Here is a 16,216-nt window from a genome sequence, read left to right as displayed (position 1 = left end):
CCGCGGGCCGGCGCGCCTCGCGCCAGAGTTGGGAAGTTCGCAGAGCGCCGGCAGCCCGGGTCCCCAGCCCTCGCCGCCCGGCCCCACCCCCCACCCGGGGCGGCTCAATTCCGGGGAGGGCATGCTAATTTGGGTCGGCCCAGCCCGGGATGGGGGGGGCGAAGGAGGGAGGGAAGAGGGAGGGGAGAGGGAGAGAGCGGGGGGCGCCCGCCGGGGCGCCGGGTCCGCAGTGGAGAGGAGGCCGGCCCCCGGCGGCCGGGCCTCGGAGTCCCGGGCGGTCGCAAAGAGGGTTAACCCAGTGTCGGGCGGCGCGGCGCGCAGAGCCAGCCCAGCGGCCGGCTTATTGGGCCAGCGCGCGGAGAGACAGGGGTCTGCAGCAAATCACGAACTAATTGATTAAGGCGAGCGGGTTTGAATAGCGCTGGCCCGGTGCCAATCGCCTTTCAAAGAGCCCCTCTATGATTAATCGCAATGCATTATTGATAATCATAATTATAGCAGGACACATGCGCGCTGCGCCCGGGGCCGGGGAGCCGGGGAGGGGGCGGGCGGGCCGGCGGGCGGGGGGAGCCGCCGCCGCCGCCGCCGCTCGATTTCCGTAATTTTGAGAAGATTTTTTTTTAGTAATTTTTTATTCTGCCCCAGCTGATGTTTGAGCCAGCATGTCGCGGAGGAAGCAAGCGAAGCCTCAACATTTCCAATCCGACCCCGAAGTGGCCTCGCTCCCCCGGCGAGATGGTGAGTGCTCCGGCCCGCGCCGTGGACACACACACACGCACTCACACTCACGCACACTCGGACCCACTCACACGCGGCTGGCCCCCGCGCCCCCTACCTCGCCGACGCCGCGGCCCCGATTGCTTCTTCCACTCGGCGTAATTTTTTTTTTTCTTTTTAATTTTCAATGTGCCTTTGCTGGGCTTTCCCCCGCTGCCCCGGGGAAAGCGAGCACATCTCCCGGCAGGATCTTTCCGGAGTTGTTGGGTCCTCCCGGGGGAAGGAGGGCGGGCATGCCGGCCTGGCTTCTCCGTCCCTGCTTTTCCGGGGATCCCAGCCGCGGCCAAGACCCAGGAGTCCCATGAGGCGTGGGTGCGGGCGGAGGTCGTCCCCGCCTGACCGCACGGGGCCCCTAGCGCTCCCGGCGCCGGCCCCGGGGCCCCCGGCCCGGCCTCCGCCGCCCGGCCCTGCTGCCAGCGGGAAGGAAGTTTACTTCGGGCGCTGGGCTGAACTCCGAGCGTGGGGGAGCGCGCTGCGCCCCCCTGCCCCCACGCACACTCCCCCTCGGCCTGCGCGGCAGAACTGGGTGCCTTTGGAGGTTCAGAGCTGCAAGAAGATGGGGACTGCTGTCGGGGCGCCCGCGCCTGACCCGCTGGGGTTGCGGCCGGGGTGGAGAGTGCCGCTGGCCGCCAGTTGTTCCGGAGACGGTGCAAACGGACGGGGGAAGTGTAGGGGTCTGGCTCGCAAAATTTATCTCCGCATCTCTTCCCACAACACTTGCACCCTCTGCCCCCCAAAATCTTTCTGGTCGGTATGCGCCCTCTGCGGATCGTGGTGCTTCCTACTTCCAGGGGGATCGGGGAAGAAGTCATAGAATAGTTTTTCAGGTTTGCGGGTGGCCAGCCAGAGTGGAATCCCCCCTGAAACAGGGGCACTTGCTTTCTCCGATGGAGGCGACAACTGTGGGTCCCGAGGGGGCTGAACAAGTCCAGAACAAAGTTTGTGTGTGGGAGCTATGGCAGAGAGTGGAAGAGATCCGGGCAGGGAGTTGGGGTACAGAGGGAGGACACCTGGAATCCCTCCTTGCTCCTAAAGGTATTTCACTGTCCGGCCTCAAAGCTCCCAGGCCTAGCGCCCGAGGCGGTGCAGCGGCGCCCGGACTCGGGTCCCCGGGTCGTCCCGGCACGATGCTGGCCTCTCGGCTGTGGGAGGACGCACAAGGAGCAATCTCGGCGGGGTCTCAGCGGCTCCGGATGCCGCTTGGGATGCCCACGCCCTAGGCGGCATTTTGGGGTGTGAAGGAGGAAGCTGGGCCCCGACAGAGCTCCGAAGCGTGACCCTGATCGGCACCTCAGCCCACTAAGCTGCGGCCGCCCGGACCCCCAGGTCCCCGGCTCGTTTCCCAGAGGCCTGCCTCTCGGTAGAGCTGGGGCACAGTGAAGCGAAGGAACCCCCGCTCCCTTTACCCCTGCTGTCGGGAAAGGGGAATCCTGACTTGGGGTCCCTGTAAAAAAATGGGGGAGTTGAAATTAATTAAGAAATGCTTTACAAAAACCCTCCTCCCGGCCCCCAGTATTTCCTCAAGCTTGAATCCTTACCCATGGCCTCTGCGATTTCTCAGTCCGCTGAAAAGAGCCCCTGAATCCCGCTTTCCACCCCAAGCGAAAGCGAGCACGCGGGGTAGATCGAGGTGAGATGACCCAAGGCCGCAGCGGCTGCGCCGAGTATTTTTCCGGGTTTTCTCAGCTTAGTTTCTTCTGCTTCCCGCACCCACACTCATCTTTCCTAAAGTTTCTGGTGAGACCTTTTGCACCGGAAAACTGTTCAGGTTAACAGTTTGTACACAAAAAAGCAAACTAGAGATAAGAGAGCATTTTCTAGTGTGTTTTGTAAATTTGTACTGGTTTTCTACATTAAAAAAAAAAAAAGTCTCGGCCTTCGAGGAGAAATGAAGGCATTTTGCCTTCAGTATCAGGAATTTTTAATAGTTAAGTCTTCTCATAAAGCAATAATATAAAGTAGTTCACTACCTCTTACCATTATTCTTTATTAGTACTTTTTTTTTCAGTTTAGTTTATTTGAGCTTTGAGGTAAGTTAGTTAAGTAACTCAATCAAGTTTCCTTTCTTTCTCTTTTCTCTCCTTCTTTTGATTTCTTTCTCTTCCTTCCTTTCTTTTTTCTTCCCAAAAGCTGGTACATTGTCCTAAAGAAGCAGTAAACTGTTAGGGGCTCCCTAGGAAACACCCCCTCCCAGCCTTCTTTCCTCATCTCTCCCCACCCCCTCCTCTTTTTCTTCAGTAGTAATGGTTTTAGGTTATGACTGTTTTTACATGGTTGAACAATAAGTTTGGGAGAAGTTGCCTAGAGGGTAGATTTTGTAATAGGGTTTCAGGATTTAGTGTGTTGTAATAATATTAGTACACAAGTAATCCTCCCCCAACGCTGGACATACAGGAGGGCCTAACATACTCCAGTTCTTTTTATTTGAGAGTAGTTCTGAAATAAATGGCATTGAAAGTTCATGACATAACTCAGGGTTACCTTTTAAAAGTCACCTTTTCTACAGTGAGTTCAGCAATCTCATTCTTCTCCCCACATATAACCCATACTTCTAGGAGTAGCTGGATTTTCTGTTTTGTTTTGTTTTTTACGTAAAGAAACTTTGTTACATTTTTAGAAGTCAAGCCCCTTTTCAAACATTCTGATTACTTTTTTTTATGTCTTGAGATGGTCTTTGAAATATGGCAAATGAAATATGAAACATACCAAATTAAGTCTAGTTCAGGCACTTCTCATTTATCAGCACCTCAGATTGTATGACTTCTACCCAGAGTGAGAACTAGAAAAGTTTGTAGACCCAAGTTACAGGAGCCCTAAAGAAGCGGCTCCCAAAGCTGAAAGCAGCTAGGGCTGCTTGGTGTTGTGTGTCCTGCCTGTGTGTGTTTGAGTGTGTGTGTGCTTACAAAGAAAACCCAGACCATGCTAAGGAGCCACATAGACAGCTTCATCTGAAGCAAGTGCAAACAAAAAACAAAAACAAACACAAAAACAAAAACGAGTATTTGGTCGATTTCAGGATGCTGGTATTTTATTTTACTTTAGTGTGCAGCTGCTATGCCAGAAACACTCTAAACTTGGTAATTTTTCTGCTTATGAAACCAAGATTATGGCAAATATGACTTGTCTCCTAAATGATATTCAACAAGTCTTGAATTACTTGCAGAAAGATGACTGCTACTGGAAAGATTGTTTATCAAGTTAAATAATTCTGAGGAAAGGGAATATTAAAATCTAATGATTTTATATGTGGGCTCTTTACTATAAATTGGGATTTCAGTTATGTGTTGTGTGTGCGTGAGTGCATGTGTGCATGTATGTGTGTGTGTGTGTGTGTGTGTGTGTATTGGGGTTCTTCCTTTGGTGGCGTTTTTAAGATTCCTGTAACTTCTACATGGATGGCCCATTTAGACTCCATTCATTTATTTAAAAAGTATTTTGGTGTTCAGTTTTTTCAAGGAAAAGGTAATATTGGAAGAATGAAACACCATGAATTGCAGATAAAACACTAACAATCATATGAAGTATCATAAAAATTCCCCTTATTTATATTAATAATGAAATTCTATTATTTAACCGAAGTAATTTGCTCATTTTGAGCAGCTTCATAGCAACACATTGATCTCTGGGCCCAAAAGGTTAGCGAGAACAGTAATTAATTGCTTTTTTTAAAAAAACCCAACACCTGCAAGATAAGGCAGTTGGAAAGAATTCATGTTTAATCAGAGCTGTTTTAAGTTTGTCATAATGGAAGATTCTGAATGAGAAAATGCAAACTGTTTTTTTTGTGATTTGCTTCAGGCCGCACATACTTTGTAAAATGTTAAAAAGCAAACACATAAACGAGCAAAGTCTAGTTAGCTATGACGGTAGCATGTGTGAAAGTGAATATGTGATACTGAATGTTTTGTGGTTTATTTTACATCACATTTCCCCTAGAGTTCATTGGCACCAGTGCCAATGTATAGGTTCTTCTTTGGGGGCTCTATTTGTTTTCTTTATACTTTTGGAGGTAGCAAGTTGTCTTTACCAACGGAACATTTTAGAAGGTAGAACTCCACATTTTTATGGTGGAGATCTTACTGGGGCAGAAATAGGCAGACTGGTTAAGTTTTTGAAATTGTCAAAAGCCAAGCTCTGTGTAGGAACTAGAATAAATTCCTTCTACAACCTCAACTAGGTTTTTCTGAGACACTTCTTGGTGCAGATAGCACCATATTATTCCAAAAATATTCTTAGATTATTAAAACTGTAGTCTGGCAAAAGAGGTGGAAAGTTAACCAAAGAACTAACACCCCTCCCCCCAAAAAAGAAAAAAGTTTGTGTGCCAGGCTTTAGAAAACCTAGATGTGTCAAGCTGTTTTAACCTTTGCTAGCCTCCTCCCATGCAAAGGTGACAAGGTCCAGATCATAATATGTCCTTCAGTATCTTCCCAGTGACCCCCAAATTGAATCCTGCTAGTCACTTAGCAGGAAGTTAGTAGTTTATTTTAGTTTCACCTTATCAGCTTGGCGTCTTTTCCTAACCTTATTCCCCTGTCACCCTCAGATGCCAGACCCCCAAAGGGGAAGATTGACAGGTAGTTCCCATAGCTCAGTTTTACCCTCAAACAACAGGGATTTAGTTTCTTGTGCCTTTGCCAATGTTTATGTAGTCAAAGTTTAGATCTTGCCTTAAGGAGTCTCTTTTTTACGCGTCACTGCAATAGGAAAGCCACAAAGAAGTTTTTGAACAAACCCTTGCAACTGGAACCCCATCTAGTGTTCAGTTTGATTCATCCATGGGAAAGACATTTCCCCCTTTCATTTATTGTGTACATTAGGTGGGCTTGGATCACTATTTTAAAAGCAATGCCTCGTCCATGTTGTTATTTTTTCAGAGATTTCACTTGTATTCTTCCACAAGAGAATACTCTAATCCCCGTCAGAACAGTGAGTGAACTTGAAGAGTACCAGGAAATTTGTCATTTGGTGGCATATCGCATAGAGGAAACTTTAGACATCACAGAAAATATGCACAGCATATGTCATAGTGTTTAAAATTTCTTTGGAATCCTAAGTTGGATTCAGACTTTTCCATTTGGATTCAGACTTTTCCCAGGTCAATGCAGAAAAAAAAAAAAAAAAAGAAAGAACAAAAAAAAAAGACCAATCAATCAAATATGTTTGTGATAAAAAAGGAACAGGCTGTTAAAATTAAGGACTCCTAAACCACTATCATGAGAAATTCTATTAATAAATGTAAATGCAGTCTTAAGATAATGGGAAGTACGGTGAAGTGTCTTTCTGAAGAGCTCCAAAAAAGAAAACTAAATCTAGTAGAGTAAGGTGGTTGCGTTTGTTTTTTGTTTTGTTTTTTCCCTTCCTGGCTGGCTAAACCTTTCTGTGTGGGGCATAGTTTTATTTTTATTTTCTCAGTAGACAGATATGGTAGAACACTTCAATTTTCTGCTTCCGACTCTGCAGTTTGGTTCAGATGATGAAAAACTGACAAATTTGAATTAGGCATCAAGTACCTAAATAGTACAACAGGAACTAAAGCATCTGGGATTTTAGTATAAATTTGGTGGAAGTATAAGATCACTCTTCCCCTCCCCCTAACAAAAGGCCCAGAAAATTCCAAATATCTATTTGTGTGCACATACTTAGAAAACCACTGCTTCTTAAATTTTGCTATCTGACTAGGGTTGCTTACAAAATTAATCTGTATGCAAAGTCCATAGAAAAGGAACAGGAATGTTATTTTCACCATAGTACAAGGAACAAGGCAACTGTATTTACTGTAATGGGGTCACCAGTTGCAATCCTGTGTAACAGATTACTGAGAGAGATACAAGATAGCAGACAATCAGAAAAATGAATTAGAACATGTTCGTGTGTATGTGTGTGTGTGTGTGAGAGAGAGAATGTGTGTGTATGTGTGTGTGTGTGTATCTTACTACAAATTAAAATATTCCCTTTGGTAGAGTCCAACTAGTCCTCATGTTTTGTCTTTTTTTTTTTTTAATAAAAGACTGTTTCCTTGCAATTTTGTTCCGAATGCAGATAGATTTCAAGTTAAGAATTATTACAGTGTAGCGACACCTGCTTTTGAAATAAATCAAAATAGATACCAGTATTTTGGGGACGTGGGGGTGTTCATAAACATCAGGAAATTAAATTAGTTCACTCTACAGTGAGATCAAATGTCAGCTTATTAAAAATGGTGTGAAAACCTAAGCTAAAATATGAACAACTTTTTAACACAGTCTCTTAAAAGCAAGCAGGCATTTGCATTTATTTTTAAACATCTATATTTTCCATCCAGTTAGCACAATCCTAAATATAAAAATGTTCAGATTGAAAAACTTGAAAATTCTCAAGTGAGTCTTGAGGCAGCACAAATGCAGAATTCGAGTGCAGGAAAGTAATAATCAGCTAAATCCTGTAAAGTAACCTTCCTTTTATTTTCTCTATATATTATGAGAATATCAGATGTTTGCAAGTTATAAAGAATTAAAATCTCTTTTAATCGTGAGCACAGATGTGCTAAATATTTGAAGCAACTACATTGTAATGTGTACAATTGATGAAGTCAGTTTTCTGATTTCCCTTGCTAGTTATTTAGTTCTGAATCTGTCATTATTTGTCTAAGCCCAGCTGACCAAGCAAAACTGTGTTTTAAAGTGGCTTTATGTTTTGATAAATGTGAGCTGGTTGAAAAGTATTTTCCACTGAATGCAGAGCTTAATAGAACATGCTGACATAATAGTTTTAATGCATTTTGTTGAAAATGTGTGAACAAACAGAATAGCTTTTGTTCCTTCATAATTGGCTGTAAAAGTAGATGGAAACATAACCATTACATATGGAAATGTGCAAAGAGAAAGAAATAACATTTCTGTTGAATATATTAGGAATTGCATTTCCTAGTTTAAAATAAGCATCTGAAATGGATGCATCATTTAAAATTGGTTGTCAAAATAAGAAGCTTTAAAGAGAATTTTTGTCACATTATTTTTGTCCCAAGTTAAGCAACATAACTTTAGCAAATTTCATCTAATATTTTGTTTATATGATTTTAAGGCAGGGGGAGAAGCAGAAAGTGCTTAAAACAGCACCTTCCATGTGCATAGGAATCCAGTGCCAATTAGGATGATTAAACATTAAATTAAAACCAAATCATTATTGGTATTTTCTGCTACAACTAAGATTTGTTTGGTGGTGTTAATGCATTTTGCACTGTACCCTTGTGGAGATTAAAAGATGGGTATTGGGAAAGCTAGCTTGTTAAGTATAACTTAGCTACTCAAATAACACTCCCAGTGAATAAAGTGTGCGTACATTTGGCATACTTCACCAGGGATTCTAATCAACTTCGGCGTCACTCAAGGCAAATAGAGTTAAGGAATTTCCAGAAGTTAGTATTTAGGTATTAATTTTATTTTCTGGAATGCAAAACTAGTGAAGTTTTTAAAAATGTTTACTACAAAAAAGGCAAACAGCTGACCTTTTCCAATGGACTTTAAGTTTACTGAAAAAAGCAGCATTTTGATTTTACATTTATTCATATCTGCAATTACTTTGTTTTCTGCAAGTTTTCTGGGAGATTCAATTTGGAAGTCATGGAAACTACCTATTATCTGATTCAGTTCTGCAGAAAAGCATGCAGGGAGGTAATCCTTGAATTAAACAGTTTTTTTTTTTTTTCACAGCCTTCGTAGATGACCACACACCATTTGTACAACAGAAGTTGGTGTTCCCCATGCTGGGCAAACAATGGGAAGCCATCCTGTCTTTGAATAGGATGTTAGCTTGGAGTTAGAGATTTTTCTGTTTAATTTACAAATGGATCTTAGTGAGAAGACATCTGAGCAACCAATGGAAACAAACATGAAATAAAGGGATTTTTATAATAAAAGGTTCAAGACAATCTGTTAAACAATTGATAACAGTTAAGAGCAAACTGTTTTTAAAGGCATTCAGACAAGGCGAGCTGCAAAGCATTTTCAAACTCTAAACCAAGAATTATTTCTTAGGAGATGGGAGCACTTCTCAACTGCACATCCTTCTTGAAGTTGATGTTTAATCAGAAATGTAAATCTTGTGCCAGTTTTTATAGACATAGAGAGCACTTTTGATGAAATATTTAGAGGCATAATGTTGCCATTTGGAGTATAGTGGCATATATTCTTTGATTAGTGGAATGGTAGCCGGAGTTACATCTTTAATTTTAAAAATAAACATGCCATGGGGTGATATATAGGTGCCAGGCAAGCCTTGTAACGGATTATGATCATTGTGTTTCTCTTCATTGTGTGTGTTGCCGTCCCTTTGTGTTCAAGTGAGTTTTGAGGAATGGTCTGGAGGATTTGTTACTGATGTGACTAAAGTGTGTTTGTCACGGATCAGACTTAGCACAGGTTCGAGGTAGGGGCTTGAGGTGATTTTCAAGTTGTCAGTCTACAGCTTGGTGATATGCATTTTTTTCCCCCTTGTCAACAACTGATTGGAACCTGAATGACTACAAATTAGTTTAGTGACAGAACAAACTGTCACAGATATCTTTGAGTCGGTTGAAAATGAATAAGGTTGACAGAAACTCAAGAGCCTAATAAGTCCTCAGAATGGTTTGTGGACCCTCTCCGGATGAGTAGACAATAAGGTGTATAAAAAATTGGAAATCAATATTTTGCTATGGAATTTCATCATGTACCAATGTCTCCCATTTGTAGTATTTTATATTTTGATGAATTATCTGAAGGCCATAACTCTCTGAAATACCGGATGGATAGGAATTCCTCCATACCCTTACAAATTAATTATGGATGTTCTTAGGTAATATTGATTGGTTTTCAAGGGCTACAGTTTTGAGTTTTGCAGGTAGAAAACCATTGATTAGCCTTTTTTTTTTTTTTTTAAGTCATAGGTGACTGTGTGTCCTGGCCCCTTTTCTAACCCTGCACCTTTTTGACATTTGTAGGAGACACAGAAAAGGGTCAACCGAGTCGCCCTACTAAGAGCAAGGATGCCCACGTCTGTGGCCGGTGCTGTGCCGAGTTCTTTGAATTATCAGATCTTCTGCTCCACAAGAAGAACTGTACTAAAAATCAATTAGTTTTAATCGTAAATGAAAATCCAGCCTCCCCACCCGAAACCTTCTCCCCCAGCCCCCCTCCCGATAATCCTGATGAACAAATGAATGACACAGTTAACAAAACAGATCAAGTGGACTGCAGCGACCTTTCAGAACACAACGGACTTGACAGGGAAGAGTCCATGGAGGTGGAGGCCCCGGTTGCTAACAAAAGCGGCAGCGGCACTTCCAGCGGCAGCCACAGCAGTGTCGCCCCAAGCAGCAGCAGCAGCAGCAGCAGCAGCAGCAGCGGCGGCTCCTCCACAGGTACCTCAGCGATCACAACCTCTCTACCTCAACTCGGGGACCTGACAACACTGGGCAACTTCTCCGTGATCAACAGCAACGTCATCATCGAGAACCTCCAGAGCACCAAGGTGGCGGTGGCCCAGTTCTCCCAGGAAGCGAGGTGTGGCGGGGCCTCTGGGGGCAAGCTGGCCGTCCCAGCCCTCATGGAACAACTCCTAGCTCTGCAGCAGCAGCAGATCCACCAGCTGCAATTGATCGAACAGATTCGTCACCAAATATTGCTGTTGGCTTCTCAGAACGCAGACTTGCCAACATCTTCTAGTCCTTCTCAAGGTACTTTACGAACATCTGCCAACCCCTTGTCCACGCTAAGTTCCCATTTATCTCAGCAGCTGGCAGCAGCAGCTGGATTGGCACAGAGCCTCGCCAGCCAATCTGCCAGCATTAGTGGTGTGAAACAGCTACCCCCAATCCAGCTACCTCAGAGCAGTTCTGGCAACACCATCATTCCATCCAACAGCGGCTCTTCTCCCAATATGAACATATTGGCAGCGGTAGTTACCACCCCGTCCTCTGAAAAAGTGGCTTCAAGTGCTGGGGCCTCCCATGTCAGCAACCCAGCGGTCTCATCATCGTCCTCACCAGCTTTTGCAATAAGCAGTTTATTAAGTCCTGCGTCTAATCCACTTCTACCTCAGCAAGCCTCCGCTAACTCGGTTTTCCCCAGCCCTTTGCCCAACATCGGAACAACCGCAGAGGATTTAAACTCCTTGTCTGCCTTGGCCCAGCAAAGAAAAAGCAAGCCACCAAATGTCACTGCCTTTGAAGCAAAAAGTACTTCCGATGAGGCATTCTTCAAACACAAGTGCAGGTTCTGCGCGAAGGTCTTTGGGAGTGACAGTGCCTTGCAGATCCACTTGCGTTCCCATACGGGAGAGAGGCCGTTCAAGTGCAACATCTGCGGGAACAGATTCTCCACCAAGGGGAATTTGAAAGTCCACTTTCAGCGCCACAAAGAGAAATACCCTCATATCCAGATGAACCCCTATCCTGTGCCTGAGCATTTGGACAATATCCCCACGAGTACTGGCATCCCATATGGCATGTCCATCCCTCCAGAGAAGCCAGTCACCAGCTGGCTAGACACCAAACCAGTCCTTCCTACTCTGACCACTTCAGTCGGCCTGCCGTTGCCCCCAACCCTCCCAAGCCTCATACCCTTCATCAAGACGGAAGAGCCAGCCCCCATCCCCATCACCCATTCTGCCACCAGCCCCCCAGGCTCGGTCAAAAGTGACTCCGGGGGCCCTGAGCCAGCCACAAGAAACCCAGGTGGGCTCCCAGAGGAAGCCGAAGGGTCCACTCTGCCACCCTCCAGTGGCAAAAGCGAAGAGAGTGGCATGGTCACCAACTCAGTCCCGACGGCGAGCAGTAGCGTCCTGAGCTCCCCAGCAGCAGACTGCGGCCCCGCAGGCAGTGCCACCACCTTCACCAACCCTTTGTTGCCACTCATGTCTGAGCAGTTCAAGGCCAAGTTTCCTTTTGGGGGACTCCTGGACTCAGCCCAGGCATCAGAGACGTCCAAGCTTCAGCAACTGGTAGAAAACATTGACAAGAAGGCCACTGACCCCAATGAGTGCATCATCTGCCACCGGGTTCTCAGCTGCCAGAGCGCCTTGAAAATGCACTACAGGACACACACTGGGGAGAGGCCCTTTAAGTGTAAGATCTGTGGCCGGGCTTTCACCACGAAAGGGAATCTTAAAACCCACTACAGTGTCCATCGTGCTATGCCCCCGCTCAGAGTCCAGCATTCCTGCCCCATCTGCCAGAAGAAGTTCACGAACGCTGTGGTCCTGCAGCAGCACATCCGAATGCATATGGGAGGCCAGATCCCCAACACCCCAGTCCCGGATAGCTACTCTGAGTCCATGGAGTCTGACACAGGTTCCTTTGATGAGAAAAATTTTGATGACCTAGACAACTTCTCTGATGAAAACATGGAAGACTGTCCTGAGGGCAGCATCCCCGATACACCTAAGTCTGCAGACGCCTCCCAAGACAGCTTATCCTCTTCGCCTTTGCCCCTCGAGATGTCGAGCATCGCTGCTTTGGAAAATCAGATGAAGATGATCAATGCTGGCCTGGCAGAGCAGCTACAGGCCAGCCTGAAGTCAGTGGAGAATGGGTCCGTCGAGGGGGATGTCCTGACCAATGATTCATCCTCAGTGGGTGGTGACATGGAGAGCCAAAGTGCTGGCAGCCCAGCCATCTCAGAGTCTACCTCTTCCATGCAGGCTCTGTCCCCGTCCAACAGCACGCAGGAGTTCCACAAGTCACCCAGCATTGAGGAGAAACCACAGAGAGCGGTCCCAAGCGAGTTTGCCAATGGTTTGTCTCCCACCCCAGTGAATGGTGGGGCTTTGGATTTGACATCTAGTCATGCAGAGAAAATCATCAAAGAAGATTCTTTGGGGATCCTCTTCCCTTTTAGAGACCGGGGTAAATTTAAAAACACTGCTTGTGACATTTGTGGCAAAACATTTGCTTGTCAGAGTGCCTTGGACATTCACTATAGAAGTCATACCAAAGAGAGACCATTTATTTGCACAGTTTGCAATCGTGGCTTTTCCACAAAGGGTAATTTGAAGCAGCACATGTTGACACATCAGATGCGAGATCTGCCATCCCAGCTCTTTGAGCCCAGTTCCAACCTTGGCCCCAATCAGAACTCGGCGGTGATTCCCGCCAACTCGTTGTCATCTCTCATCAAAACAGAGGTCAACGGCTTCGTGCATGTTTCTCCTCAGGACAGTAAGGACACCCCCACCAGTCACATCCCGTCTGGGCCTCTGTCTTCCTCTGCCACGTCCCCAGTTCTGCTCCCTGCTCTGCCCAGGAGAACTCCCAAGCAGCACTACTGCAACACATGTGGCAAAACCTTCTCCTCGTCGAGTGCCCTGCAGATTCATGAGAGAACTCACACTGGAGAGAAACCCTTTGCTTGCACTATTTGTGGAAGAGCTTTCACGACTAAAGGCAATCTTAAGGTACCTTGCTCTGTCTGCACCATACCCACTCCATCAACCCTGTCCCACTGCCATCGATTATCTATAATGCATGCCCCCAGAGTCATCAGCCCAGATATTCAGGGAGAGAGCTCTTTCAAGGGAACCTGCTGCACATGGTTGACGGGGGAGAAACGAGGGTGCCTGGGAGGGTCAGGATCGTGGCAGGAACAAGGGCAAGCTGCAGCTCACTGAATGTCAGTGCACGTTGAATAATTTGGTACCTAAGCAAAGCAGCGTCCTCTCTCTGTTGTCTTGCTAAGTGCACCAAATGAACTGCTTTACCTACCAAGAAAGACAGCCTAGCGTTGCCATGGGGTATTGATTAAAGACCTCCATGTGGCCTGTGTGCTGCCCGTATCACTTAATAATTACGGTTCTCGGCGTATGTATCTATTTTTCATAACTATTCAGTCCAGCATGGTTTGTTTGTCTAAAAACAATAACGTCACTGCTCTGCTAATGGGTATTATGATAATTGATTATACAACATTTCCTACTGATATGTGTTGGAAATAAAGCAAATATGCTTAAGTTCTAGAGCAACAGTTGAGTGCTCTTAGTGTGTACATTTTTCTGTTGACAGAGTATTTCTCTGGAGATTGCTCCCGGTAATGTGAGATGAATAATTACTTTCTGGCTTTTCTCTCCATACGCAGGCCCTCCAATGGGCAATCAGGGAGGGATACCTTCTCCTCATCTGAAAAGGACATTTATAGGGTAAAGGGTGTCAGATACAATACTTACCATTGCAATGAGAGTGGACATAACAATTCTAGCCCTGAAAGGAGCTATCCACCACTGCCTGGCTTGCTTGAGGCCATTATAAGCTAAATATGGGTAATAAAAAAAGAGTAAGTAAGGCATCCTTGCCTTGGAAGAGGGGAGACAGCCCAGGGCTGCAGAGAGTGAGCATGTTATTACTAGATGGGAGGAATGGATGGTTCCTGTTGCCTTCACTGTCTGTCACATGATGAGAATAGACATTTAGGCCACTTGCTTTGTGGACATTTGGGATATGAGTTGAGACACATTCAGCTATTAAGCTTCTCTCCCCCTCCTCTTTTTTTTCCCTGTCTCTCTCTGTCTCTCTGCCTGCCCTCCCCATATCTCAGGTACACATGGGCACTCACATGTGGAATAGCACCCCTGCACGACGGGGTCGGCGGCTCTCTGTGGATGGCCCCATGACATTTCTAGGAGGCAATCCCGTCAAGTTCCCAGAAATGTTCCAGAAGGATTTGGCGGCAAGATCAGGAAGTGGGGATCCTTCCAGCTTCTGGAATCAGTATGCAGCAGCGCTCTCCAACGGGCTGGCGATGAAGGCCAACGAGATCTCCGTCATTCAGAACGGTGGCATCCCTCCAATTCCTGGAAGCCTCGGCAGTGGGAACAGCTCACCTATTAGTGGGCTGACGGGAAACCTGGAGAGGCTCCAGAACTCAGAGCCCAATGCTCCCCTGGCCGGCCTGGAGAAAATGGCAAGCAGTGAGAACGGAACCAACTTCCGCTTCACCCGCTTCGTGGAGGACAGCAAGGAGATCGTCACGAGTTAAAGCAGCTCGGGCTGGAGACATAGCATTCATTCCTGTTCAGAATGTGACCTATGGTGGCCTCCTACTCCTTGCCCCCCACCCCACCCCACCCCTTCCTTCTGTTCCCCAGATCTATAAACTACAACATTATGAAGACATTCTTTTGTACCTTGTTCAACTTTAGAGTTCTAAGAAAGCTTATTTATTAGTGATATAACCTTGCTTTGCAAACAGAATGCAAGCGTTAACTTTGGTCTTCTGTATTTTGGACTAAATACTAATTGACTAGAGTGCTGTAAACTTGCTGTAACATTTATGGCAATTGCAAGTTGCCCTGCTAGGCAGTTGTAATCTGGCATTAACTTATTTTCTATATCCAGTTTAATATGAATCTGGTGTTGATGCAATGCCTCAGTGATGCATTAGATCTCTAATAAAGTCTGTATATACATGTACACTTTGATCCTGCTGGAAAATTTTATCAGCAAACACATTGTCTAATCTTTCAAAACAGATTTAAGGAAAGGACTGAAAGTACAGACTGAATAGTGTGGTTCTTTGAAAGGTTTGGTTTTTTGATTTTTATTCTAAAATTCAACCTTTTTTTTTTGTAGATTTAACCATTTCCATTTTGAACTGCTATTTGTATTGTGCTTTTTACTTGAGTCGTCTTCAATGTTAATAAGTTTCTGTACAGTAATAAGCACGCAGAATTCTTTAGAGAAAAAGAAAACAAGTGTTGTTTTGGTAGTTGAAACAGACGTAACATTTTGCCTTGTAGGTATATTCACGATAGAAAATGTGTGCTGGAATTTCACAATGCTGCTAAGTATAGCATCTTGAACAACCTTCAGTGGAGAAAATGTAGATGCTCTTGTATATACAATAAGAAATATCACTTTCATTCAAATGTACATATGTTCCTTACAAGAGCAAATGCTTCTTCTTGATCAAGAGAGCAGGTATAGTGTTTGTTTATTTTGTATTAGGTATGGAAGAAAAAAATTGGACTGTTACATGCACTTTCTTGGAAAGTTGAAAGGAAAGGGGGGTCCAATTTCTTTAACATTTAATACTTACTAACAACAGAGATACTGTAATTTTACTCAAGTAATCAAATACATTTTTTTTGCAACAGATAAAACAAAATACTGTGTCTGTGTTTTTAGAGTGCATTTCCATTTAGCCAGGCCCCTAAATGCATTTTAACATTTCCCCAGGCAGCAGTCAATTGTGTATGTGAGTGTGTATCCCTCTTTAAATGAGGAATTGTAAAAGGTATAACAGAAACGGCTTTGCATGGGCCTGAATTTTCTTTTATTTTGAAATTTGGAGGCCCTAGACATTTTCCCAGTATCCATGACTTATTTAGGAATGGATTTTATAGACTCCACTCCCTACCCACCCCACCCCCAAGAAAAACAAAACAACGAAATGACATAAAAAGATGTTGTTGGAGGTTTTAACCCAACAGG

At 45.0% G+C, this 16,216-nt stretch overlaps 1 protein-coding gene across 2 annotated transcripts; it reads left to right on the top strand.

The window, feature by feature from the left end:
• Positions 1–204: 204 nt before the first annotated feature.
• SALL1 (spalt like transcription factor 1) lies at positions 205–15,890 on the top strand. Of its 2 annotated transcripts, none has more exons than XM_054454908.2 (3): positions 205–738; positions 9,737–13,188; positions 14,322–15,890. In XM_054454908.2, exons 1-3 carry the CDS (start codon positions 663–665, stop codon positions 14,760–14,762), a joined length of 3,969 nt encoding a protein of 1,322 aa, XP_054310883.2. In that variant the 5' UTR covers positions 205–662; the 3' UTR covers positions 14,763–15,890. The 2 variants fall into 2 exon arrangements, with proteins under 2 accessions (XP_054310883.2, XP_063511119.1); XM_063655049.1 differs by having other exon boundaries at positions 9,737–13,192; positions 14,326–15,890.
• The last annotated feature ends 326 nt before the right edge of the window (positions 15,891–16,216 follow it).

This window comes from Pongo pygmaeus, chromosome 18, assembly GCF_028885625.2.
Source record: "Pongo pygmaeus isolate AG05252 chromosome 18, NHGRI_mPonPyg2-v2.0_pri, whole genome shotgun sequence".
In the NCBI taxonomy this organism is placed as follows: domain Eukaryota; kingdom Metazoa; phylum Chordata; class Mammalia; order Primates; family Hominidae; genus Pongo; species Pongo pygmaeus.
This window is presented reverse-complemented; position numbering and strand designations above follow the sequence as displayed.